The sequence below is a fragment of the Haliotis cracherodii genome, unplaced genomic scaffold (genome assembly GCF_022045235.1).
Source record: "Haliotis cracherodii isolate W230 unplaced genomic scaffold, xgHalCrac1.p SCAF_15, whole genome shotgun sequence".
Taxonomy (NCBI): Eukaryota; Metazoa; Mollusca; class Gastropoda; order Lepetellida; family Haliotidae; genus Haliotis; species Haliotis cracherodii.
The window spans coordinates 34821559-34846924 of NW_027266270.1; the positions used below are offsets into that span (position 1 = coordinate 34821559).

Below are 25366 nucleotides of genomic sequence, written 5' to 3' on the forward strand. Positions count from 1 at the left end.
GAATCTGGTGTTTGACACCATGCGCATCAATCCACGCAATTGGGATCAATGACATGCATCAACTAAGTCAGCGATCCTGACCACCCGATCCCGTTAGTCGCCTCTTACGACAAGCATAGTCGCTTTTTACAGCAAGCGTGGGTTGCTGAAGACCTATTCTTCCCCGGATCTTCACGGGTCTTATTATCACGTTGCAATATTAAAGACACTTATAAAGGATACATAACCTTCAGTACATCAAGCCATGTTTGTTTATATAATGCGAAGTAAGCTAAACTACATCTGTTAGTTTTTTCTGTATCTGCACATGAAATACCTTTAAGAATAAGTCCAGGAAATGGCTTATGCATCAATATTTCCAGTAAAAAGAGTAAAAAGATCAAGCATTAAAATAATTCAACCATGTGCAAGTTACTAAAACTAAATCTCTTTGAAAGTGCGTGGTTAGGAAAGGCCAAACACAATGATGGCTGTCTGAATCATGCAACGAACAGCACAACTGGGAAAGTTGGCAATACTGTATGGTTGTAACAAATAAATGTAAGATAGAGGAAGGAGTATGTGAAAACATGTACATTTAGCACAACAAAACTGAAAATCATTCCCATATACTAGTATATCTGAAAAAAAATAGCACAGGAAAAATACATGTATGCTTGTGAAAAACAAATAACTCAAAATACTTAAATTACTCTTAAAAAAACAGAAACTATACATCAGGATTGCAACTGGGTTTAGTTTTCGCGTTTATATTTCATAAATATCATAAATAGTGGAATGTATACTATTACGTACATTATTGCGGTACAATATTCACTTAACAAAAACAGGTGGAAAGACGTCCGGGGTAGATTTAAAGTCAGTAACAATTATGGCCCCCTCGAGCTGCTATCAACTCATGGCAGCAACTGCCCATAGACGTCATCAAAGCCCGAATATCAGCCCGGGGGATATTCTGCCACTCATGCTCTAGCGCCTCAAACAGTTCATGAAGTGTCTGTGGCGGCGGTTGACGTTGACGGGCACGACGTTCCAGCACTTCCCACAGATGTTCAATAGGGAACGAGTGAGGAGCGGGCAGAGCAGGGTAGCGTAGGCACGTTGTTCTGACGCAGAAACTCCGTGCAAACACGTGCGACGTGGGGTCTGGCGTTGTCCTGCTGAAAGATGCCGTCATTGACGTTGATGAAGGGGACAACGTGGCGCTGCAGGATCTCGTCTCGTTAGCGTAGACCATTCAGAGCACCATCCCCTCTCACAAGTGCTGTCAGGCCTCCGTGATGAATGCCTCCCCACACCATGAAGTTTTCCCCTCCAAAACGACCCATTTGCTGGACGCAAGTTTCAGCGTAACGTTAGTTTCGACGTCGGTACACACGGGCACGTCCATCGGCACATCTCAGCAGAAAACGGGACTCGTCTGTGAACAGAACACGTCTCCATCTTGTTTGGGGCCACTGAAGACGTTCACGGAGGTGATGCGACGTCAGGATGTTACGCCGCACGGGTCTCCTGGCTAGAATACCGGCTGCTCTCTGCTCTCTGATATGATATTCGGCGCAGTCCCGGTACTTATGAGGCTGTTGACGTCGCCGTGATGAAACGGTCCCGCAGGTTTCGTACCCGGATGTAGCGATTTTGGCCAAGCGTTGTAAAGCGAGGTCGTCCTGACCTTGGCCTGTCACGAACGTTGCCTTTAGTGTTGTTCTCCACAAGTTAATCTGGTCAATCTGGTCACATCCATCACCTGCACTACATGCTGCTGTGTTTAATCTGCAATCAGTCGGCCGATGGCGTTGTGCTTCTGATAGACGGCTCGTTTTCTGATTTTCTGATGTGTGTCAGCAGTCATTGTCCTGGCCTTTTAAACCTTGCTGACCCAGCAATTGTCACGAGAGTTCAGAACATTGGATGCTGCAAGTTTACGGCATCGCAGCCGCATTTGTTCGAATTGCTCCGTCGCGACGTCACAACATTACGTTTTGGGCAATCTGCATGTTTACTCGAAAATTTAATGAAATTTAATGATTATTTAAGAAATAAAATGAAATTTCTACCATACAAAAACGATCGGGTCTGGCGTCATATGTATGCATAGGATAGTATTAGTATCAAGTATAGTTTCTTTTTTTGACGAGTATATAAGTTCTTGTCCCATTTGATCAACTTGTTACAGTCCATGCGCCTACGATCAACTTTACAATCGCCATACCTCCGTCTTATTCCACTTGCACAAACCGATCTTAGTGCGATTGAAAGAACGCTTGGATTTAAGATTGCTATCTCAGCTTAAAGTCAAACCTTCGACAATGGAGCTTCGACTATCTTAAACTTGAGCCCTGTCTGCAGATGTCTGCAAAAGCGCATTGCTTGCTGCGCATAGCAACAGTGGAACCGGTTACGATATACTAGAGTTAGAGATTGAGACATTTAGAGAGTGAGTTAGAGAGAGAGAGAGAGAGAGAGAGAGAGAGAGAGAGAGAGAGAGAGAGAGAGAGAGAGAGAGAGAGTGAGTTGAATTTTACGGCGTTTTTAAGAATATTCCAGCAATATCACTCCGAAGGACACCGGAAATGGACTTCACACATTGTACCCATGTGGGGAAGCGAACCCGGAGAGATAGAGACAGAGAGAGTGAGAGTGAGAGAGAGAAAGTTAGAGAGCGTTAGAGAGTGAGAGAGAGAAAGTTAGAGAGTGAGAGAGAGTTAGAGAGAATGACAGAGTTAGAGAGAGAGTGTTAGAGAGTTAGAGTGAGAGAGAGAGAGAGTCAGAGTTAGAGAGAGAGAGTCAGAGTTAGTGAGAATCAGAGAGTCAGAGAGAATGAGAGAGAGAGAGAGAGAGAGAGAGAGAGAGAGAGAGAGAGAGAGAGAGAGAGAGAGAGTTACTGTGAGAGAGTTAGAGAGAGAGTTAGAGAGAGAGTTTGAGAGAGTTAGAGTGAGATAGTTGTGATGCGCAGGTATTATTATCAGAGATGATTTTGAGGGAGATTTTCAGTGATGATATTCAGTGACAAGGCGATAAGATGCGATGTGAAGGCTTTCGTTGACAACGGTAGAAGGATCTATAGGATCACGATCTATGTTATCCATAGATTGAGTCCACTTTGTCACTTTTCGATACACCAAGTGTGAAATCAAAAGCCTTAAAGACCCGTTATTAATACATCACGCTTCTTTTCTATATGGCCACTTATGTATACACATATGAGCAAATGGAAATGTAGTGGCACAGTGTATTCTTGTAATTCTATACTATTTTCTGCTCAATGGCCTTTACTAATCGTTGTATGAGAATAATTAACTCGTTTTTGTCAAGATTAAAGAGTCTAATGTATCGCGTGGTTATTTCTAATCCCATTAGACTCTCGCTTGTCTTGACATGTCAGAGTGGCTGTTTGCACGGACGTGTGGACGAGCCATTTCTTTCAATGGCTCTGTGACCAATTTCCGGTGCCAAGGTCGAAAGATCACCTTGAAACGTGAATGGGAGAGACACAAGTGCACCCACAAATCAAGAGTTTTTATATCTACTGCATCACTAAACACTTTAAATTTACTTTGCAAAGCCAGAAGGGGCTAAATTGTCTTTTTCTTGATCAGTGTGTTCTTGCCCAAAGCGATCTTGATATATAGCATCGTTGTAATCACTTTGTGTGGGGGAATGGATCGGGTCTCTTGGGTGTCCAAGAAACGTAAGATCCTGGATTCGAATCGCCCTAATTGTGTTTCTGGCTTTGTTTGCAGACATCCGTAACGTCGTGAATTATACGACTGCCAATTTACCAGAGTCGTATGTACCTTTAAACAAATACAGCCATGCATATACCGGAAACCCCTTTTATCCTACCAAATTGCAAATATGGTAAAAGGATTTCCGATATTGTGTCTAAGGCTCAGGGACGTAATTCTCCAGTTAATTGCATCCCGTGGGGCCATTCCTATCTGCAGAATACATCAAGTATTGTGACGCAATTTCACTCAAGACACCCAACATCTGCTGTCGTCAATCACCACAAGGAACAACCTATCTATTACTTCGATGCCATTTACTTTCACTCATTACAATCCTTTCAATAAGTATATTAAACGCCGCGACAAAATCTGCAACCGTATGCTATTCTTAGATGTTTATAGCTCTTCTTTATCGTTAACCGACTGAAGAAACGATTGATTTTAGATCAGCCTTTAATTCCAACTGTATTTTCCATACTATTCTGATCACGTTGCAGTGAATTTGAAAGAGACGAATGTCGCCCGTCAATGTATTTCTGGAAGAGGAATTTTTTGGAAGGATTCGGTGCAGAGAATACTCGGTCATATTTTTAAATTACACTATTGTGAGTGAGTGAGTGAGTTAGTTAGCTAGCTTTACAATTTAATTCTGGAAGAGGAAGTCTTTACCAGGATTCGGTAATATCTTTCAAATACACTGTGGTGAGTGAGTGAGTGAGTGAGTCAGTCAGTGCGTGTGGGTGAGCGAGTGAGTGAGTGAGTGAGTGTGTTCAACGCCGCTTTGAACAATTTTCCAGTTATATTACGACTTGATGTTGGAGGAAAGCCCGAAATGATGCAGTTCTCAGACGCTTCCCACTTTGGTGAAACCCGGGATCACGGGTATGGTGCTGACAAACCTAGGAACATAATCGGGACGATCGGGGATTCTAACCCACCATCATAGGTTTCTGGTGTGTCCAAGGGACGCAGCTCTGCACAGCGAATTTTAGCACCTTAGACAACTGGGCCGTCCGCGCCCTTCAACCTAAGGCGACAAGGCATCTTTTGAACCGTGTTTCTGTTATATCTCTATACTTGTGTCAGTTTTATGTCGGAGAGGGCCCGAGGCTCGTGTTCGATTCCTACATCAGTTGAATGTGTGATGCAATTTCTGGTTTCTCCAACCGAGATGTATTGCAAAACGTGCTATATCATCAAACTCAGTTCATTAATGTCTGCAAATACAACACACGATTATATACTGACCACTGTCGTGTTGCTGCACTACTGCTGGTTGCGGCAATAAACAACAAACAAACGGGGCCTAACCTCCTGCCAGCCAGCTGTTATCGACTAACACGCCCCAGACACGCGTGACAGATCATCTTCACTGCTTCTGAAGAATGTCATTGTATTTTCTTAAAAATAGCTGCCGTCAGGGAGTACAACCTGACCTTTTAACTTTTAACTTTTTAACTCCTTAAAACTTCATAAAGCAGCATTGTGTGCAACTCCCACGCCATAGACGATCAATTCTTGAATAAATTTACCTAAAAAATCTTTCAATGTCAGTGTTAAAGATTTATTTGTCAACAACTATCTGATAGTCATGTATATTATGTATGCATGTTTCCAAGAGTGCGTACATACGCACATGTGTGTGCGTAACAATCCCTCGGCTAAAAGAAAAATCACTTTTGTGCTATTACGGACCGCTCCCGTGGTCTAGAGGTAAAGCGTCCGCCCGGAGAGCGGAAGGTACGGGGTTCGATCCCCGGCCGTGTCATACCAAAAGACGTAAAAAGATGGTACTTGTTGTTACCCTGTCTGGCGGTTGGCATTAAGGGGCTAAAACAAGGACTGGTCGGGTCGGAGTCAGTATACTGTGTCTGAGTGGGGTATTCATGTTGAACTGCGGCATTGTATCTCAGTGTGCACTATAAATCGGCATCAGTACAAGCAGCCACACACACACGTACATGCACATGGCTAAATAAGTGCAATGCAATACTCTTGATCCGGGGTAGAATAGGTCTTCAGCAACCCATGCTTGCCCTAAAAGGCGACTATGCTTGTCGTAGAAGGCGACTAACGGGATCGAGTGGCCAGGCTCGCTGACTTGGTTGATGCATGTCATCGATCCCATGCAATTGCGCGGATCGATGCTCATGATATTAATAACTGGATTGTCTGGTCCAGACTCGATTATTTACAGACCGCCGTCATATAGCTGGAATACTGCTGAGTGCGGCGTTAAACATCAAACCAATCAATCAAAAAGCAATACTCTTGGACACGACGTTAAACCCAATTTTCACCTCACCTCACCTGGTGCTTTTACGAATCTTACATGGTGTTTGGGGCCTAATCAGCATATCATCTTAACATCGTTGAAGGGGGAGAAAACTCTATGCTGTAAGTTTATATAACTATAAAACTCTGTATAGTTGCAAACGTGTCTTCATGTCCTTGGGTAAAGAGCAGAGGCTTGCTGATAATGACAACATTTGAGGACACATGACAGATTGATTGACCTAAGGTTGGTCGGATAATCTGCCTTGGTCTAATGTATACATCCTGCATGAGCAAATAAAGATGTCCCTACAAAAACAACTAACAAAAATACAAACACCATGCATAAACAACAAATGTAACCAAAAAAAAAAAGAAATACAGCCTCGCACCCATACGCCCCATCCCTATTTCTTTCTTTCAAATTCCCGATATCAAACTGTCATCTGCCCAGCTGTTTGATCAACCTACACTCCATATAAATAGTTAATACCGGAGAGCGTGATTTAAGGTACACTATATACGGTGCAGCTCTTCATTACAAAGCAACAACAAACCCTCATCAATATAGATGACGTATGTTGCCCTTGGGATTCCGGGTAAGAATATATAAATCTGGTGGTCAGACTGATGACCTGCTTGGTTTCGTGACATCTATCCAAGTTTCGTGGATCGATGCTCATTTACAGACCACGGTCCTATTGCTGGAATACTGCTGAGCGCGGCGTTAAAATAAAATATAAAAAAATAGGTTGCTCTTGGTCGTCAATCTGGAACGACATTGCGAAACCATATGCGTGGTGAAAAGCACTATAGTAACTGCACGATACCGTCGGCTGATTGGCTGTCACACAATCTGCCTAAATGAGTTTCATTTTCGCGAACGTCGAGACTACGTGGGTCTTATCGTCATCAAGTTCGGTTTTTTCTTTCGTAATTTTCATAAAAACGTCATTCGTACACATTTATTTTGTAGAAATGAGAAAAGTGTCCGTACTTGAGTTTGTTTTGCAAGGAGGAAGGATGACATACGAACATATTTTGTTGCGAAATATTCAGTTAACAATATCAATTCTCATCATAATACAACTAATGATCGTTTGCGTGTAATAATGTTCATAAAGTACATGCTTAAGTGACGGCTCACATGAAGGGTTTGGCGTAGTCAACGCCAGAAAATAACAAGTCTCGATTATCCGCCGATGCAGATTCCATTGGGCGTAAATACAAAATAGAAATATGCCCTAACAATCTTTGTACAAGGTCGAATGTGTACTCAGCGCTACTATTTATGAGTCACATATATATATAATTTTGAACTGAAAAAAAACTATATCTACAAAAAATGAAGTCATATTGACTGGGGCAGTTCACTTTGTAACGTCGTGTCCATGCAAACTACTGACACACTATATAGGCTGCGTAGAGCGTCTGTCTGAAGGAGGGAGGGTCGGGCGTTCGATCCCCGGTCGCGTCATTAAGAGGTTGATATATGGTATTAACTGTGTCTGAGTGGGGTATTGATGTTAAACTGCGGCATGGTATCTCAGCACTATAAAATCGGACTTGTACAAGACGTCACAGACACAACCGAAAATTTTATGAATAAAAAAACACGAATACAGGTAACACGGTTTTGCTGAACGGCAGATTTGAATTACACTCTCAATATTGCACGGATGACAAGACAAATGGTGGCAGTTTGCATGACATATATGGAGGTTACATGAACCACAGGTATGTAATGTTTACATTTCTTATATACATCACTTGAAATATAAACTTTACGGTATACTGTAACGAAATATATATCAATTCTGTGTAATTTAAAGATCTAGTTACCACTACAATTGAGCAAAATATACACTAAAATTCGACATCATCATCTTTACAACAGATATTGATCATAATTACATATATTTTCTAAATAAAAACAATCCTAAATCAAAACTGTAAGTCATGTTGAAGTATGAAAACTCAATTCGTTCTCAGGAAGGAAGTAGCTGTAGGGACAGAAAGAGGTATCCCAGTAAATACGTTTTGAACGAACTACACCATTTACATTAAAATGGAGTGAACAAATTATACATTGAACGTTAGTTGCATTACTTTTTAACGAATGATTAACAAAATACGATTATTTCTCATTTGTGAGTAATATGGAACCATTAAAGCCAGATTTCAAATTCTACCACTGTCATCTTAGCTTCGATACCGTTCAAGAGGTAATAAACCACAGTATAGAGGCCCACAGTAGTGAACCTCTGTAGTAGACCTTCTCTTCATCCTGACATTGGAAAGCAACTGTACCGAGTTCGGAACTACGAGTACGTCTTCACCCGTATGCAGTAAGCAGTTGTAGGCTAAACAGAGAAAGATTGGTTTTGCAAAATTTGCAAGTAGGCAGTATAGGCGACGTTACCAATGAGAATAGATCCAGATGTCAAATTGAAATAAAAATAAGAATTTATTATACATTTGTGTATCTCCTTGCATTCTATAGGCTGAGGTCCAACGAAATTCAGTAACACTAAAGACAGTATTAGGACAATATCCAATGTTTTCTTACAACAATATACTACTTAGATCACTAAATTACCAACGTCATTGTGGATCATACCAAAAACATGAAGCGAAAATAACAGAATGAAAATAAACATGTGTCCAAGGTAAAGAGGATGATCTGACGCTGAACCAATGATGGTGCTAACTTCTGTTTCAAAGCTGTCAGTTGCCCCCCTAGAATTCTTTTATAGAAAACAGATTTATTTGAATCAAGTTGGGGACAAGTGATAATTGTACAAATATTTGCCCCCCTGTCAAAAAAAGTTAACTCTTAACATTTTATCGATGGGCTGTAGGACATGGCGAACCTTCAATATACTGGATACGTTTGTTTGTTTGTTTGTTTGTTTGTTTCGCACCACACACGACAATATTCCAGCTATATGAAGGCGGTACTGGATACACGATATGTATGTGTTAAAATAATGATTTAAAAAAAATGAAAATATTACATGTAATTAGATTTCAGATTGTAGTCATTTGCTTCTGGGAGCTGTTTGAACAGTTTGTTTCATGCGCGCCTCCAGGCATTACATCTGGCTGATGAATTTGGCCACTGAGAAATTATGATGTCGAAGTTGTCCCTGTAACATGGCCAACTCGAGGCGTGATACTGGATAGCAACTGTACATCTACATTCCATATATACAATATTGTTTGAGCAAATTGGCGATGTTACCATTGGAGATCAACTAATCCAGATATCAGAGTCAAAGTATTCAAAGACTCTGTTGCATCAAATTGATATAGAAAGAAGACTTTATAATAGATATGTGTATCTCCTTGTCTTCTATAGTCCAGGGTTGAACGAAAAATTAGTTACTCTGAAATTATTAATAAATGGTTCAAACACTTATGACAGCACAAGGACAATGTCCACTGTTTGCTTACACCAATATATAAATTTAGATGGTAATTAACAACATCACTGTTGATCATGCCCATTAAATGAAGCGTAAATATACAAAACATAAGTATCACAGTTGCAAAAGATTGTAAGAAAACAATCCTGTGTTCAGGATGATTGGGCGCTGAATCAATGCTTGTGCTCACTTCCGTTTCAAAGCTCATGTCAAAAGATGTGAACAAATGATAATGGATCTGATGAAAGTACAGAAGGCAAATGTTACAGACGCTAAAAAAAATAGGGATGTACGAAAATAGCAGATGAGTACACAAATACAAAGAGATATCGAGTGATGTTACTGGATGCATAATAAAAAGAAGGGCTAGGTGTAAAAAACATGACAATGAACAGAACATGTTGGCGTAGTACTGAAAGGGTGCAAATAACCAAGACAGGCGACATGGGTGTGTAGTTAAAACATGGATGTTTGAGATGACTTGATAAGTAATGGGTCATGTGCCCACGATTGGTCAAACATTCGTTTATACGGCGTGGTATGTGACAAACTGAGGGAGGCTTGTATGGGTCTTTGTGGGAAAAAGTGATGGAGGACTCATGGTTGGGCATTGCATTTTGATGATGTTTTGCTGCTGGAGGTAGCCAGTTACGGTACCAGCACGGTGAACAAGAGCGTTAACGTCTTGAAAGACAAAAAGTGGACCAGCATGGCGCCATGGTTGGCGCGAGTATGTTATCTCAGTGGTTCTGTCCAGTAACCCTTCCATCGACAATATGCAGTGGGCGTTCTGGCAGTCACAGTGACCGTGCCCCATATCTTTACAGACCCACCCCAAATATGTCACGTTGGCTTACGTTGTCGCTCGAGACGAGACGAGACGAGACGAGACGAGACCATCGACTCTGAACACCATTGGCGTCTAGCTAGAATGTGGACGCCTGTTACAGGATTAGCTGCATGCAGACAATTTCTAATTTTCTGGGGCACTGATGGCCCAGTCGTCTAAGGCGCCGCGATTCGCTGTGTAGAGTTGCGTCCCTTGCGCACGCCAGAAACCTATGATTGTGGGTTCGAATCCCGGTTCGCTCCGATTATGTTTCTAGGTTTGTCAGCACCATACCCGTGCTCGTGAGTTTCACCGAAGTGGTAAACGTCTGAGACCTACATCACTTCGGGCTGTCCCCTCACATTAAACCGCCAGTTACAGCCTTTCAGCACCCAAATCGGCTTTCCACTTTATGTTCTAAACATTACATTCCTCCGCCACATACAATTATGGATAAGGGGTCATGTGGCCCTATGCCTCTCAGCTGGGGACTGCGGACAGTTCTCAGGTCCAAAGCAGCATAACATATTAAAACAATTGAAATATAACAAAACAGATCTCACTTCTAAATTATGTCTATGTATTTATATATATATATATGATGGCTATAGTGACATGATCTCATGTCAGGTCAATTCAGAGCCAAATATCACAAAGTCATACAAATACATTTAGAAGCTGACTACAAACAACTTGTGTACGATATCACAGTTCATTAGTGGTGAATGTGTGTTATTGATGCATATTGTACATATGGCTGCTACGGAACATCGCAGGACAACTGGTCTGTGGGCTACAAATTTGATAATAATGAAACAGTTACTGCATAATGAGAATATATCCAGTCAAAGTGCATATCCTAATCAAATGACTTATATACATTAATCACGAAATAATGTTCCTTGTAACCATGTCTGTTTATAGAATAGTTACATTCACTATATATACAATAACAAAAAATGTATTTACAACACGTAAGGTATACAAATTCAAGTGGACTCCCGGGGAACAGTACATTGCAAATCAGCCATATCCCGAGGGTGACAATCGAATGGAGGAGGGCACATGCCCCTACTGTTTTATCAAACCCTGTGTAGCCACCCACAACGGAACAGCCAGATGGATGGGACATGCACTCCCCCCAAGCCCTAATAACTGCACCATCAGAAGGGCTCTCTACTATAAATTCTTGAAAATAATTGACAACAGTAACGGGTGGAAAATACCAGAATATGTTCAAAAGAAGATCAGACTGGTTGATGGGGAGCATGTTATCTTCCATCACAGACAAATAATGCCGGAATGTGTGTTGACACTTGTTCGAACAAAATACCCAAATAGGATAAATGGCATATGTGGGACACAAGTGGTGGCGAACTGACTTTGCTATTTTTCTCTTTGTATATATATTATCAATGATATTCTTTCAAAAACTGCAATTGATTTCTTTGGGGAAAATCAAAATTTTGTAAAGCATAACACCGTAATGAAACTCTTGGCATCATGTAGCTGACTATGGCAATACAGTATCCTTATCAGACAAGTGATTGTGATTTGTTTACATAAAGAGTGTAATTGCTCCTAAGAGGTCAAATGTGTGACTTGTGCTGTGTCTCAAAGTTGACAGGCCTTCCGTTCCCTCCTGGAGGAAAAAGTGGCGGTTTGCTGACACACCATGAAAAAAACCTGCAATACTGTTAAAAGCGGTGTTAAACCAGACTCACTCGCTTACTCTAATTGTCTGATCAGTCACATGAACTCTCGTGGAATAGCGCAAGTGAACAGCGATTTGATTGACAGTGAAAGCTCGATGACTTATAGCCTGGTTTCTGAAAAATCGATCCTGGACTTGTTGTTGACCCCGGGCGCGCTTTGCGCAACCGGTCATTTACATTTTGAGTCTCCCGAAACCTGTTCCAAAGTCTGCAGATAACAAACTAAGACACAAAGAACACACGTCTCGCCGAGTTCTACCAGTTGCATCAGACCAATACCCCTTAGGCGTTCATCACGTTGTAAACGACGCATTCCCCATCTGGTCACAAATACTTCATTGAAGCAGCAGTATAGAGATCGTACGTGGTTCTGCGGAAAATACAAATCAACAACACTAATGGTTCAGTGAAGTGTCAGTATCAAGAATGACTCCCTACCCACGTACACAGTAATACCATGGTCCACGTGCACTGTATATAGGGTGTTAGGTTTTGGCTCATTTTTCAAAGCTGATCTTTCTTCTGACGAGAGAAGATACCATACTATGTCATTATCCCCTACTTTAGGGGAGTATATACACATTGGAACCAACCGCTTACCTAGACCTTAAATATACTCTTACTCGAGAAGAGACATGATAATCACGCTCTCAAGAACGCATATGGACTAATTCGATTGTATTTATATAATTAATCATGTACCAAAAATATCCTAAAAACCAATTACTCAAATGTTATGCGTTCAAACAGATTTTTTGAGAAACAAATGATCACTGGGTGTTCATTGTAAAGAATCATCCCAAAACTCTGAGGCCAATTTCCGAAGAAAAGATCTTAAATCTGAATAATATTCACATTTATTAAGAAATGCATTTACAAACTTGTTTAACAACAATATAAGGATCGATGCTGAAACGTCGCCATTACAGTAAAATAAAGAAGTTGTTATCCATACATTGTGTCTACTTTGTCTTTATAATCCTATGTAAATGGTACGAACGTAGAGTTCGACCTTAGAAATAAATTTTAAATGCATGTACGTCCTCAGTTTATTTTGGTACGAACGTAGGGTTCGACCTTAGAAATAAATTTCAGATGCATGTACGTCCTCAGTTTATTTCAGTCTATTCACTAACCCTCTGTCATGCCTCGGTCCCTTTTATCCATGAAGCATTATATCTAATTCAGATGACGTGACGCCAGAAACCTGTTGTCCGCATACAAGGTTATAACAAGGTACGTATCCTGCCTCACTGTTGTGACGCTAGGATGACCAAGCCCGTTCAAGAAAGCGATATAATGCTAAGATGATTAAACTCCCATACTTTAACATAGGCTTACGATGATAGTAGCGCTAAGATCGCCTTGTGGAACGGGGCCCTAGTCCTAAGCATATGAAACAGTGCCAGTGGTTTACTACCGCTGTCACAGCCTCCCAATTACGCTTTAAATAGTTGATGTGAATATCGTGCTAAAGCCTGACGTTGGCTGTCATCCGTTCGGAACAAAATAAAAGTTCTGGCATATTTTTCAATATTCAGAAATCTACGCATTGTGTGAAATGTCATATGCTACTGTTAATATGGTGGTAACAATGAGTTCAGAGCTCGAGTTTCACGTTCAGAAAAAGAGAAGTGGTTGTGTTCGGGTGTTATGTTTTCTTTGTACCATGAACACAAATAAGTCTGAAATTTGTGACAATTGTGATCACTGTTTAACGGATCCCGTATCATATAATATTGTTTGCTAAACAACAACTAGGTCGATATACGGAGCGAGTTTCGGACTCGTTCATACAAACGTATTATCATAACAGCAGCAAATTATTCACCCATAGGGAATACGACGCCTCAGTTACAATAACAAATGCGATGAACTGTCCCTTCCTATTTTCTGTGTAGTTTTTCTTACAAATTGGTACCGGAATCAGATAACAAGTCTGACGTGGAGATGGGCTACTGGTTCTTTACAAAGTCCAGCTGATATGCACGCGCATAGGTTTGGACAGGAGCCCTGAAGGATGGCGATGCACGTGTTGTATATCTGATATGAGAGAGATACAACACGTGCATCTCATATATATAGAGTTAATATATATTTCTAATTTAACATATTAACAAACCTCATATATGAATACATGCATTGGTCATACCTTTGATGACCATGTTCAATGTCTACAGATACCATCCCTATATTCTAAGTATGTTTATGTCCATTCTATTACTTATACAATACAAAAAAAAACGCAGTTCAATTGGGGACAGACAGATACATTTATTTAAGAAATAAACGACGAGAGGGGGTTGTTTATCGTGCAATAAAACACTTCAGGGAGAATAAACCATGAAGGGTGTTTATTTCTTATATGAGATACCAACATGATGTACAGCCTCTTTAAGGATGATGATAAAATGTACACGGTTTAAAAAAAAACTTACCCGTATTTAATAATGATGACTCCCTCAATAGAATCCAACTTCGGCAATGTCGGACAAGTTCATTTTATGCACACGCATATTCTCAAAATCCTCACGTCGATCACCTGTATATACCTATTCTCCCAATATCAGTTGTCATATCTCTCACGTTTTGGGATGCGATGGTTCGCCCATCCCCTTTACCTGCGTTGCCCGGCTTCATTTATGGGGGACAACTCACTAGACACTCGATCCCCTCTCAAAAGTAACGTCGTCATATATATATACGATGTCATTAAGTTGCGAGCGCATGTCCGAATCTCCAGAAATGAGCAATGTTTTATCGCAATGCTTCATTGTTCTTTGCGATCTATCGCGTAGGTATCATATATATACACATAAAGGTAGCTATGCTACCAAAACTCAATCACTCACTCACTACTACCGACTCCTTGACTACTACTCATAAAAACTGATAATGAATGTAAAATTACTTTAAATGACACCCTTTGCGATTATAACGTGCTTGGTAGTGTACAAAACCTCGCAAGACCTCCTATTATAGAGAGTAAAAAGTCAGTGTTGGGAACAAACCGCGCGTCCGTCCAATTCCGTATTACGTCATGCGATCAAAAGTTGCGACAAACTGTTATGAAGTTCGATAACATTTTAAAATAATCGATATTTTCGCATGGAATCAACAACGTAAAAACTTGGATTGGATTGGCTGTTGAATCAGCGCGTGATCTGATGCAAGAGGAAAATTGGGATCATTTCTATTTTGACTGGAAAAACAAGTGAAAACAGCTATACGATAATTTGATTTTAAATGTTTTGTTCTATTTGGGCGTTCGTCTGGGGCCCACGTTGCTGTTTATGTTGTTTGTATTTGTCTGAGTGCGTTTGGTTTGATGTCGCTTTGTGGGCGGAAACACAAAGTGATGTTTATGGATGATTGATACTTTGTTGTTTAACGCAGCACTCAGAATTATCCCAGCTACATGAATGCGGCCTGTCAAGAATCGAGTCGATTTAGAACAGTCCATTGATTGATATAAAGCGCATCGTTCCACGTACGCAATTGGGATACGATGACAACTTGTCGACCAAGTCACTCAATCTGACCACCCGATCCCGTTACTCGCCTCTTGCGACAAGCATGACTTCATACTCGGTTTCAGCGCTGATCCTATATCTTACTTTGCCACTTTAGTGGAATCATATTTGGTTTGATATGCGACAGAGAGTGTTGTAGGACTAAATGTATTATTTATCGGGATCAACTTGAACCCCAACGTGCATGTCTATTGGAAAACAATAACATATATGCACATGGCCAAATGGAAACCGTATTGAATCTAATCTAACGCACATTAATGATACGAACGAATGGGGACACAGACTTATCAAATGAGAGTAATAGAATATAGCGACACCAATGTAACAAAATATTTTATATGTACATTTTTATGGCAATCGACCCGGGATATAAAATCTATATGTTTTTTTTTTCCATTCATATACAGCATGCAGTTTTCCATTTCATTTAAACAAAAGCCAAATGAATGAACGATTGAGTGAGTGAGGTTTTACGCCGTTTTTAGCAATATTCCAGCCATATCACGGCGGTGGACACCAGAAATGGGCTTCACACATTGTACCCATGTCGGGAATGGAACCCGTGTCTTCGACGTGACGAGCTAATGCTTTAACCATTAGGCTACCCGACCGCCCCTTGAACGAATGAACGAACGAACGTAGTATAGAAAGTTGATTGTAATCATAACTGGTTATGGTAACAGTGGCGATTGCCTGGTGAAATCTGGTATGCACGATGCAGATAAAAGGAATTCAAGTACTCATTGAACTAGCTCGATTGATAACCCATTTGGTGAATTTTACCAGTTACCATAACAACAAAGCTCCATCTGTCTGGCAGTGTAGTCAGACACGGTCGAAAATGGCGTTTCTGTGTTTTCCTCACCACCCTCTACATATTGGTGCCATCGGGTTGGTCGTCAAGTGAGTGAACGTGTTCATGGAAAGGTTCAATATAGGGGAGCTATCCAACTTTGTAGAATATCATCATCTTATATCGAACACTCTTCCTAAAAATCTGCCGTCTAATAATGTACTTCTAAAACACTTCTAAATCGGTTCAGTTTGTTTGCTGTGGAAACGTTGATTAAGAATAAATATACAGCTGCCAGTTTGGCACCATAATAATTTCAACGCAATAATATATTTTTTGAGAGTCGTATCATTTCTCCATCAACATCCTTATTGATCCATTTTGCTCAATAACCAAATTTGCCACTCGTGTCAACTGCTGTAAGTATCCATATAATCACGAGTATAATATAAAATATAATTCATTATTTACTCGGCTACGGTAAAAAAGGGAATTGGATACAGCCACACGATCATTAAATAATTAAAACGCGGATGTGTTCAGAAATGTCTCAGCTGAATGTGCCGCATTCGTTTTTGGATGGTCAATTTTGGCGGCACCGCGCACTCTGATATTCATACGCAAGGTAGCGATTGTATGTTTTGTGATATTTCTTCTTTAAAAATGCAATTTAATCTGCTTACATTTAACTAAACCCACACCACATGCTTCTACCATATACACATTGTAGAAATTACGTTCATCTATTATTTCGTATTTAGGGTTTAATTCTTGTGCAACTTCTACCGCTTTGCAGTGAAACGGCGAATGTCGTCTGCTCGCGGAAGAGGTGTGAGAAGTTTACTTTTACAGAAAGTTCAAGATGCCGAGACAAAAGAAAATTGAACAGGATGTGGGTAGTACCAATCAAAAGAAGCAGTTTGATGACAGTGTCAATGCCTCCCCACAAAGTCTAGACAGCAGTCCTATTCGTGGTAAGCCACCTTACTAGCGACGGGAAATCGTACCAAAACGTCCTACGTTGTAAATTCCGATTAGAAAAAAACAGTAAGGCTGTTTCGACAGACCAGGCTAGAGATTCTACATTCTATATACTGTCAAAAAGTCCCTAAGTCTCAGTACCTCATTAGCCTGGCACTGACTCAAAGTTCAAACGTTTGTTGGGTTAATAGTTTAAAAAAAGCAAAGGCAAACTAGTGAAACTTCTAGCCGAGCCTTGCCCACAGACGAACGTAAAAAAATCCAACAGAACAGATTTATTGTGATAAATGACAGCAAGATGAATATTTGTTTCACTAATTGTTCATAGATTTTATCTTATATTTTTTTCAAAGCTGATGAAACGCCTATGGTTTCGAGAGTTGGCAAGAAAAGGACTGCAGATGGCGAAGGGGAAGACTTTGGGTAAAAACAGATTAGTACAAATTATCTCTCACTTATCATTTGATAACGATGAAATCAATATATTATGTTCACAATTTTACATATGCAGGTGTCTGGCCTGTGAAATGATAACTATATATTGCCTGATTTTAAGCATTAGGTAAATAAATTATGGAGAAAAGGCGGGGGAAACACAAAACAGAAATGGTAATCTATTTCCACATGTTACAAACACTCAGGGTGTCGGAAAGGTCCTTCCTTAAAAAAATATGGAAATTTATAAAATTCATTCTGTGAATGTACATAAATAATACATGAGTAATGTATCTGCAAATTCATGTTTGGTCATATTTTATTTGAAATCTGCACCACTGTTATTTGCTGAGTGGTCATGGCGAACAAAATTGATTACCTTCCACACTGTCGGAACTCTGGCCAGGATAGTCTTAATTTTATTTCATTATCACGTGACTGCATATTATATAAACTGATTAAAATATGAAAATACATTGGAATACATTAAACCTCTTTACCATTATTTTATTTGGCTAAAAGTGATGAATTTGCAGTCTTATAATGCTATGGGGTCCTTAGGTTTACTGCCTAACAGGTTGTTTCTAACTTTATGGTATTATGTTTATGGAAAGGATCTCTTTAATTTCTGACACTGTTTTGAATTTAGATATAGCCATGTGTTGTAGTAAATCATTCACTCATTGCTTTCACAGATCAGAGATGCAGAAAATGTTGGAGTGCTTTGGGGGTATGTTTCAGATATATGACATTCAAACAACGATCCCTCAACTAGAAATGAATTGGCAAATGAGGTGACAACATTAACGATAAAATCTACATCGACATACTTGATGTATGTACAGGAATAGAAACTAACAGTTTTTGTCCACTAGTCCTTATAATGATAACATATAGCAAAACCCTTAAAATGGGCCAATTTCTACTAGTCCTTAGAATATACTATTGGGCAGTTTGGTAAGGACTATAGGACTAGTGCCAATTTCTAACGCTGTACGTATCAAGTTCCTTTCAAGTGGTTCCCGTTTTGCCCAGTCAGGGCACGTTTGATGAGGACAATCCTTTTATTATATATTGATGAAAAAGATATATGCTAGCATGGTGTCAATCCCTCTTGATAAATAACTAATACTATAATAATCTGTTCATAAGTCGGGATGATGTGTTTGTCTGTGTTATGTGTATGTGTGATTACATCTGTTTCTGATTACAGCTGATATTTCAAAGACTCTTGTTACCAAAAGACGTAGACTTGAACAACTGACTCAGGTCTCTTTGAGGAGCACAAATAAAAAGGTTGATGATATCTGGAAGGCCCAACAGACAGAAAGGTATCATTCCACCCCAGGAAACTTGGCAGATTTTGCAGTTTCTTCTTTCGCAAACGGCGCATGACCTGTGAAAATGAAAGTCATGTTTCAGAAATATTGAGCAATGAAATCCATGCTATTGTTCAAAATAAAAAAAAATCAGGGGTTGATCACCCTGAAGCACTGAAATGGCATCAAAGCAGTTCCTTTGAAATGTTTTGCCTTGAGTTCTCATAGTATTCCGTTGTCTAATACATTTACATGTACACATATGAGAAATTATCTTTGAAAACCATTAATACAATTATGTTTTAGTTTTCAATTAATAAACTTTACTATTCATGAGAGTTCATGAACCTAACTGTTCCAAATAACCCGAGAAACTTAATATTTTACACGCGCATCATTCAATTTCATTTACCCTAATATATTAATTTTCTCAAATAGTTCTTTCTTACATTGCGTGTCATTGTAATCCGACCGAGTACATCGGTGTTATGAAACCAGTCCTTTGTTTGCTGGTCCACATTATACAGGCCATGAATGATCGTGATATCAGTTGTAATATGGTTGACATGGGCCTTGAACAACATCCAATCCTTAGTTTAATGTTAGATATTTGATCTCCCTTTATTCAATTCTATCAAAGCTCCATGATGCAAGAATAACCAGCACGTAAATGCGAATGGCCATTCTGTTATTTTACATGTCATGAAATAGTTTCTATGATACATTTTTGGTTTTCAGTTTTACCTCACATACTAGGAACATTTCATAATGAGGATTCACATGATAAAGAAAAAGGTTGTTATAAAATCCAAACAAAGTCACAGAAACGACAGAATGCTTAGGGCTTCCCATATTTATAACAGAATTATTTTTGTGAACTACTTTCAGACATAAGTTGCAAGGTGAATATGCAAGACAAGTTGGAACAGTTTTCACTCAGTGGGAGTCGGACATAGACAAAACCAAAGAACAAGAAGAAAAATTAGCAGTTGAGTCAATCATCAGTTCATAAATTACTGGTTGAAACTGACCTTGTTTTGTGATTCGGTTGTTATTTTCAAATATATATAAGGAAAACGTACAGGTTTCAGGTAAATAATAGCAACGGTAGAATTTAGTTCCTGAAAAGTAATGGAGACAAGGCCTGTCATCCGTTACTTTTCAAGAATGGACAAATATCAAGACTTTCTTAAACATCACTACTTTTGGACTATTAGAAAAATGTTTGTGGACAATATTTGAATATCAAACGTCGCCCTTCTATGATACCCGTGGAATAGTTTATCTGCTGCTGATGCAGATCCACCAAAGACTGTTGCGAGTTGATATTTTCAATGCATGGTACCATGCTTTTTCTCAATTTTATGGGGTCCTAAACCAGTGTTTTATCAATCACTTGCAGGTTCTGGTAGGGATTATATGAAATATAGAGCCCTGAACAAGGATAGTAATATTTCTCCTGGTTATATTTATTTCTCATCGCGTTTTTTTAATTCATTTTTGAATAGGGACGGTGGGGTAGCCTAGTGGTTAAAGCGTTGGTTGGTCACTCCGAAGACGATTCCCCACATGGGTACAATATATGAAGCCCATTTTCCGGTGTCCCCCGCCGTGATATTGCTGAAATATTGCTAAAAGCGGCGCAAAACCATACTCACTCACTTTTATATAATACAAACAGGTACCATAATGTAACCCAACATTATTTTCTATGCCTGTAAAGGTTACACAAATATTAGAATACATTTCAGGGTGAGAAATTGGCACTAGTCCTAAATTTTAAAGTCCTTGCCAAACTGCCCATTAGTTAAGCTACCGTAAGGACTAGAAGCAATTTGCTCTTTGTGGCGGTTTTCCTATTTTTTATCATTATATAGGGGACTAGTGTGCTAAAACTCTTAGTTTCTAAGGCTGTATGTGATAGCGAATTTCACACCATTCTATAATACCATCCTGTTGGGGCCCTGCTGGCGACACATTTTCCGACAAAGTTCTAAGCCTACAGTAATTGAAATGTAGGTTGAAGATAATGTAGGCATGAATAATATAATATTATTGACAACCAATTACAAATAGTAATAGATTGACGTCACAGGTGTAAATGGCAGGTATAGGATGTCTCAAGTGTTAATGATCATTTCCCAGTGAACTTCAACTGATAAAGGCCTCAAAGCCTCTGTTTATTACCTAATTTCAGCTGGTAGGTTAAGAACCTGACATAATGTGAATTTGAATAGGGACATGGTCTCCATAGAAGTAGGGTGATATTGTTTGCTTAATGTAAATAATAAAACAGGGGTTAAACTATTAGGTTATGTTTGCAACATGCTTTGACTGCAATGTCCTTGAACCAAGACTGTTTTAGAGGAAAAACTAGATATGGCTATTTTGGTAAGGCAAATTGTCTCCATAAATGTATGGATATCAGTACTATAAGATGTCAGAATCTTCCTAAAATCTAAATCAGTCAGTGTTGTGGTTTTTTGTAGATGCTCTTCAAGCAGCAACAGAAATTGTTCCAGCAAGCTCGTATTGTGCAGAGCCAGAGACTGAAGACTTTAAAGCAGTTACAGGAACAGTTCTCAAGAGTAAGACCTACTTTATGAAAACATTTATTATATTTTCTGTTTGTAACATCAATATTTATAATTCCCAAATCATCGGTTATTATACAAGTGAAACTGTTGATGCATGATATCAGTCTTCTCTCCTTGGGAATTTAGAATTAGAATAGAATCCTACTAACCTGTACTAGCCCACAAGACACGACTTTATGGACCAGGTGGCCAGGTTCTTTGACTTGGTTGATAGCCTGGCATCTAACCCCAACGATATGAATCGTTTCTCATTAATATCAATTTATTGATGATTTATTTATTAATGATTATTTACTGGCCACTGTCATATAGCTGGAACAATACTGAGTGTGGGTTAAACAACAAACAAAACATGTTCAGTTTAGAAATGTGTGATACCTGATAATGTGCAGATTGTTCTCAAACATCCTTGAGTTTACATGCCGATATGATAAGCATGCATGTTTGATTAGCATGACTGTATCAATACATGTATCTTTGCTTCAGTTGGTAAATGGTAGAGAAAATGGGAACGTATTTAGGATACATGCAATTGTGTAGCCGGGACAACGTGTTTCTAACTTGAGAACATATTTGTTTCAACAGGGGGTAGAAGAGTTGGAGCAGTGTCACATCAATCAACAAAACAATGTACAGAGTGAAATGAAGAAAGAAATGGCACTTCTTCAGAAGAAACTTCTCATGGACACTGTAAGTTAAAAATGCTGCAAACTGTTCACTTAACAGGAAAATATATGTTTTCGATTTAACATATTTCAACAAGCTCTATATTTCTGATCAACATTGGATCTGTGGAGATCTGGGGTAGAATAGGTCTCCAGCAACCATGCTTGCCCTAAAAGGCGACTATGCTTGTCGTAAGAGGCGACCAACGGATCGGGCGGTCATGCTCGCTGACTTGGTTGATGCATGTCATCGATCCCAATTGCATGGATCGATGCTCATGATATCAAATCACTGGATTGTCTGGTCCAGACTCGGTTATTTACAGACCGCCGTCATATAGCTGGAATATTGCCGAGTACAGCGTTAAACAACAAACCAAACATAGGCAAAAGTTACCACTAGCCTACGGTATATCAAAACGAACACGAGGCTTTGATATAGGCTTGTGGTCACTTGCCTCGGGAAGGTGATTTCTGATGTGCCCCATGATAAAAAGGAAGTGGGTCACGTCATAGATACATACGAATCATTATGAAGCTCTGCCTTAGGTGTTGGAGTGTATATTTATGACACATCTCTTCTAACAAGATGCCAGTGATATGCCATTTCTGTTTCCAGCAACAGCAAGAAATGGCTAATGTGCGGAAATCCTTGCAGACCATGCTGTTCTAATGATGTATACAGGATGCTAGTAATCGACTACAATTTGTAAATTTCATGAAGATGGCAGTTGGGAGTTTAATGGAGTAGGGAATTCTTTTCCCCTTTTCAGTAGTAAGTGGTCAAAGAGCAAGTCTTGTGTACATGCTCCGGGTGTTTAATGTCTTCCTACATTGTGAATTATGTACCTTTAATTAGTTGATCATTGGCCTGTTGTGTGATGCATCTTTCTGTGATTAAAAGGGTTGAATTTTATTTGTATCTTCTTATCATTATTGCCTTTATTTTTAAAACTTGAGCAGTTGGGTATATTATCAAATATTGTTTAATACCATATTATTTTAACGAGTACTGACAGATGTGGGCATTCTGTTCCCATAATTTCATGAGTGAAAGTGACTGATTGCAGTCTGGATTGAGATTTGTAGAAAAGGGTAATTAGTAATAATCTTATTGCACTAACTGTGTGAATCTCATTCTTTTTGTTTGGGGCATAGTTTACGCCCACATCTGCTAACGTCTTTTGTGTGATTACCAATAGCCACTGTTAAGGCTGTATATTGCGAATGTAACACCAAACAGAACATATTTCAATAAATGTTCCATTTTTTGGTAGAGACGAAGAGAAGATATGGGGACTGGGTATATAACTGCTTCCACAGTAACTGGTAACCTGTAAATCGGACTGTAATCACTGTTCAATCAGTGTTTGCATCTGTTTGTTTCATATGAGAAGCGCATATTCAAAATCGTTTACTAATAGCTATTCAAACGTATTTATACATTTCAAACACGTGTCCCGTTCGTGTACGTTGCATTTAGATGTTTTAAACTTCAATTTTTCGTTAGTTTCTACAAGATTCTAATTTGCTATCATTTGGCAGTGGCGTTCGTTTCCAGGGGCTCTGCAAAATATCCCCTTGAAACATCCGACTTGATTGAACTAAGAACACACTGCTGAATACAACACGTGCCGTATTCGACGTAATAAGCGCCTAGGGCGCTCTCAAAATTAGAAATAGGGGGGGGATGCTCTTATTAGAATATCTTTTTGGTGAGTTGACTGTTTGTAAATTTCGTAGTATATGCTGACAGCCTGAAATGATACAAAAGAAAAATATGTGCGTATCATACACGACAGATATATTTTCCAGAATTTAATTGCCCATAATTAAGGGTGCATATAACACACGAGTGCGTATTATACACGAATAAATAAGTCTTGTGTACATTGATCAATCGTAAGTGGTGCTAATTTGGGATTGTTCACTAGCCATTATATTAGCAATTATAGCCGTGGGCGCTTATTAGAGCGGGGCGCTTATTACGTCGAATAATTACACACACACACCGCTGTAACTGTCAGACCTCATCGTTGCTATGCTATACCTGCTGTGACTCAGCGTATTAAAGCATTAAACGTAAACATCGGGAAAATCAGCCTCGATTACCTGCAGAAACAGACTCCATTGGATGTAAAAGGCAAAATAGTGGGGACAATAATATGAGATTATCACTGAAAGTAAGTGATGACATCCGCTGCCCAACGCAGCACAGCAACACGTACAGCACATGCATTCGAATTGGTACTTTAATTATCTACGATTCGAGAATATGTAAAATGTGTTCATAAAAGTAATATAACAATCGATTATACGCACTGCACTCCCTCAAATATGACAGTTATGTCATACATATTAATGGTAAGTGAATAATCGGTCAGTTATCACCCTTGCCACAGCGACTGCACATACATGAGCACTATTAAAAACTGTTTCATAACCCATTCATAATCACAGTCAATTAGCACTTTCTTCGGGTGTTAGCATGATTGCTGAACTTATTTCCATGCATCTGTGTGAATTCCGGGAAAATGTGGATCGGGTGGTCAGACTGAGACATGGCCGACTGCGTTCATATACCAAGGTGGTGTGGCTCAGATCACTGTTTTGACTGGTTCCAATAATTTAACACTGGCGTTAAACACCATTCATTCACTCATTCCCATATACGATATTCCCTGTGGAATGCACACTAAATAGGATCACGGTGATTTTCCCGGAAACAAATGTTATATGAACATTTTCTCGATTTTAGAATTTCACGAATTAATTGGTATATTTGCACATACATGAAAATGGCAAATACCGATATAGATTAGCGTATATCGTTGTCTTTACACGTACGTTAACACATTGTAACACACTGATCACACTGATCACGTACCATAACTTGCCATAGAATTCTGCACTCAACACAATTGCTCATTAAGTTTCAACTATTTCATATCTTTTGTCATGTGAAATATTCTAAAGATTAAGAAATGTTGTCAATAATCCTTTAAGCGAATGTTTAAAGATTAGGTCCAATCGATTTTCAATACATTCCCTTTCTTAATATTC

General features: G+C 39.3%; 1 protein-coding gene across 1 annotated transcript; it reads left to right on the forward strand.

The window, feature by feature from the left end:
- Positions 1–17168: 17168 nt before the first annotated feature.
- LOC139462090 (synaptonemal complex protein 3-like) lies at positions 17169–22976 on the forward strand. Its single transcript, XM_071243591.1, has 8 exons — positions 17169–17280; positions 17641–17710; positions 18418–18452; positions 18936–19053; positions 19930–20029; positions 21531–21629; positions 22224–22328; positions 22923–22976. The coding sequence occupies exons 1-8, from the start codon at positions 17169–17171 to the stop codon at positions 22974–22976; spliced, it is 693 nt and encodes a 230-aa protein (XP_071099692.1).
- Positions 22977–25366: the final 2390 nt, after the last annotated feature.

Coding starts and splice junctions, on each gene's coding strand:
- LOC139462090 (XM_071243591.1), top strand. CDS start 17,169: ATGCCGAGACAAAAGAAAATTGAACAGGATGTGGGTAGTACCAATCAA. Junction 19,054..19,929: donor AAGGCCCAACAGACAGAAAG/GTATCATTCCAC, acceptor AACTACTTTCAG/ACATAAGTTGCAAGGTGAAT. Junction 20,030..21,530: donor AACAAGAAGAAAAATTAGCA/GTTGAGTCAATC, acceptor GGTTTTTTGTAG/ATGCTCTTCAAGCAGCAACA.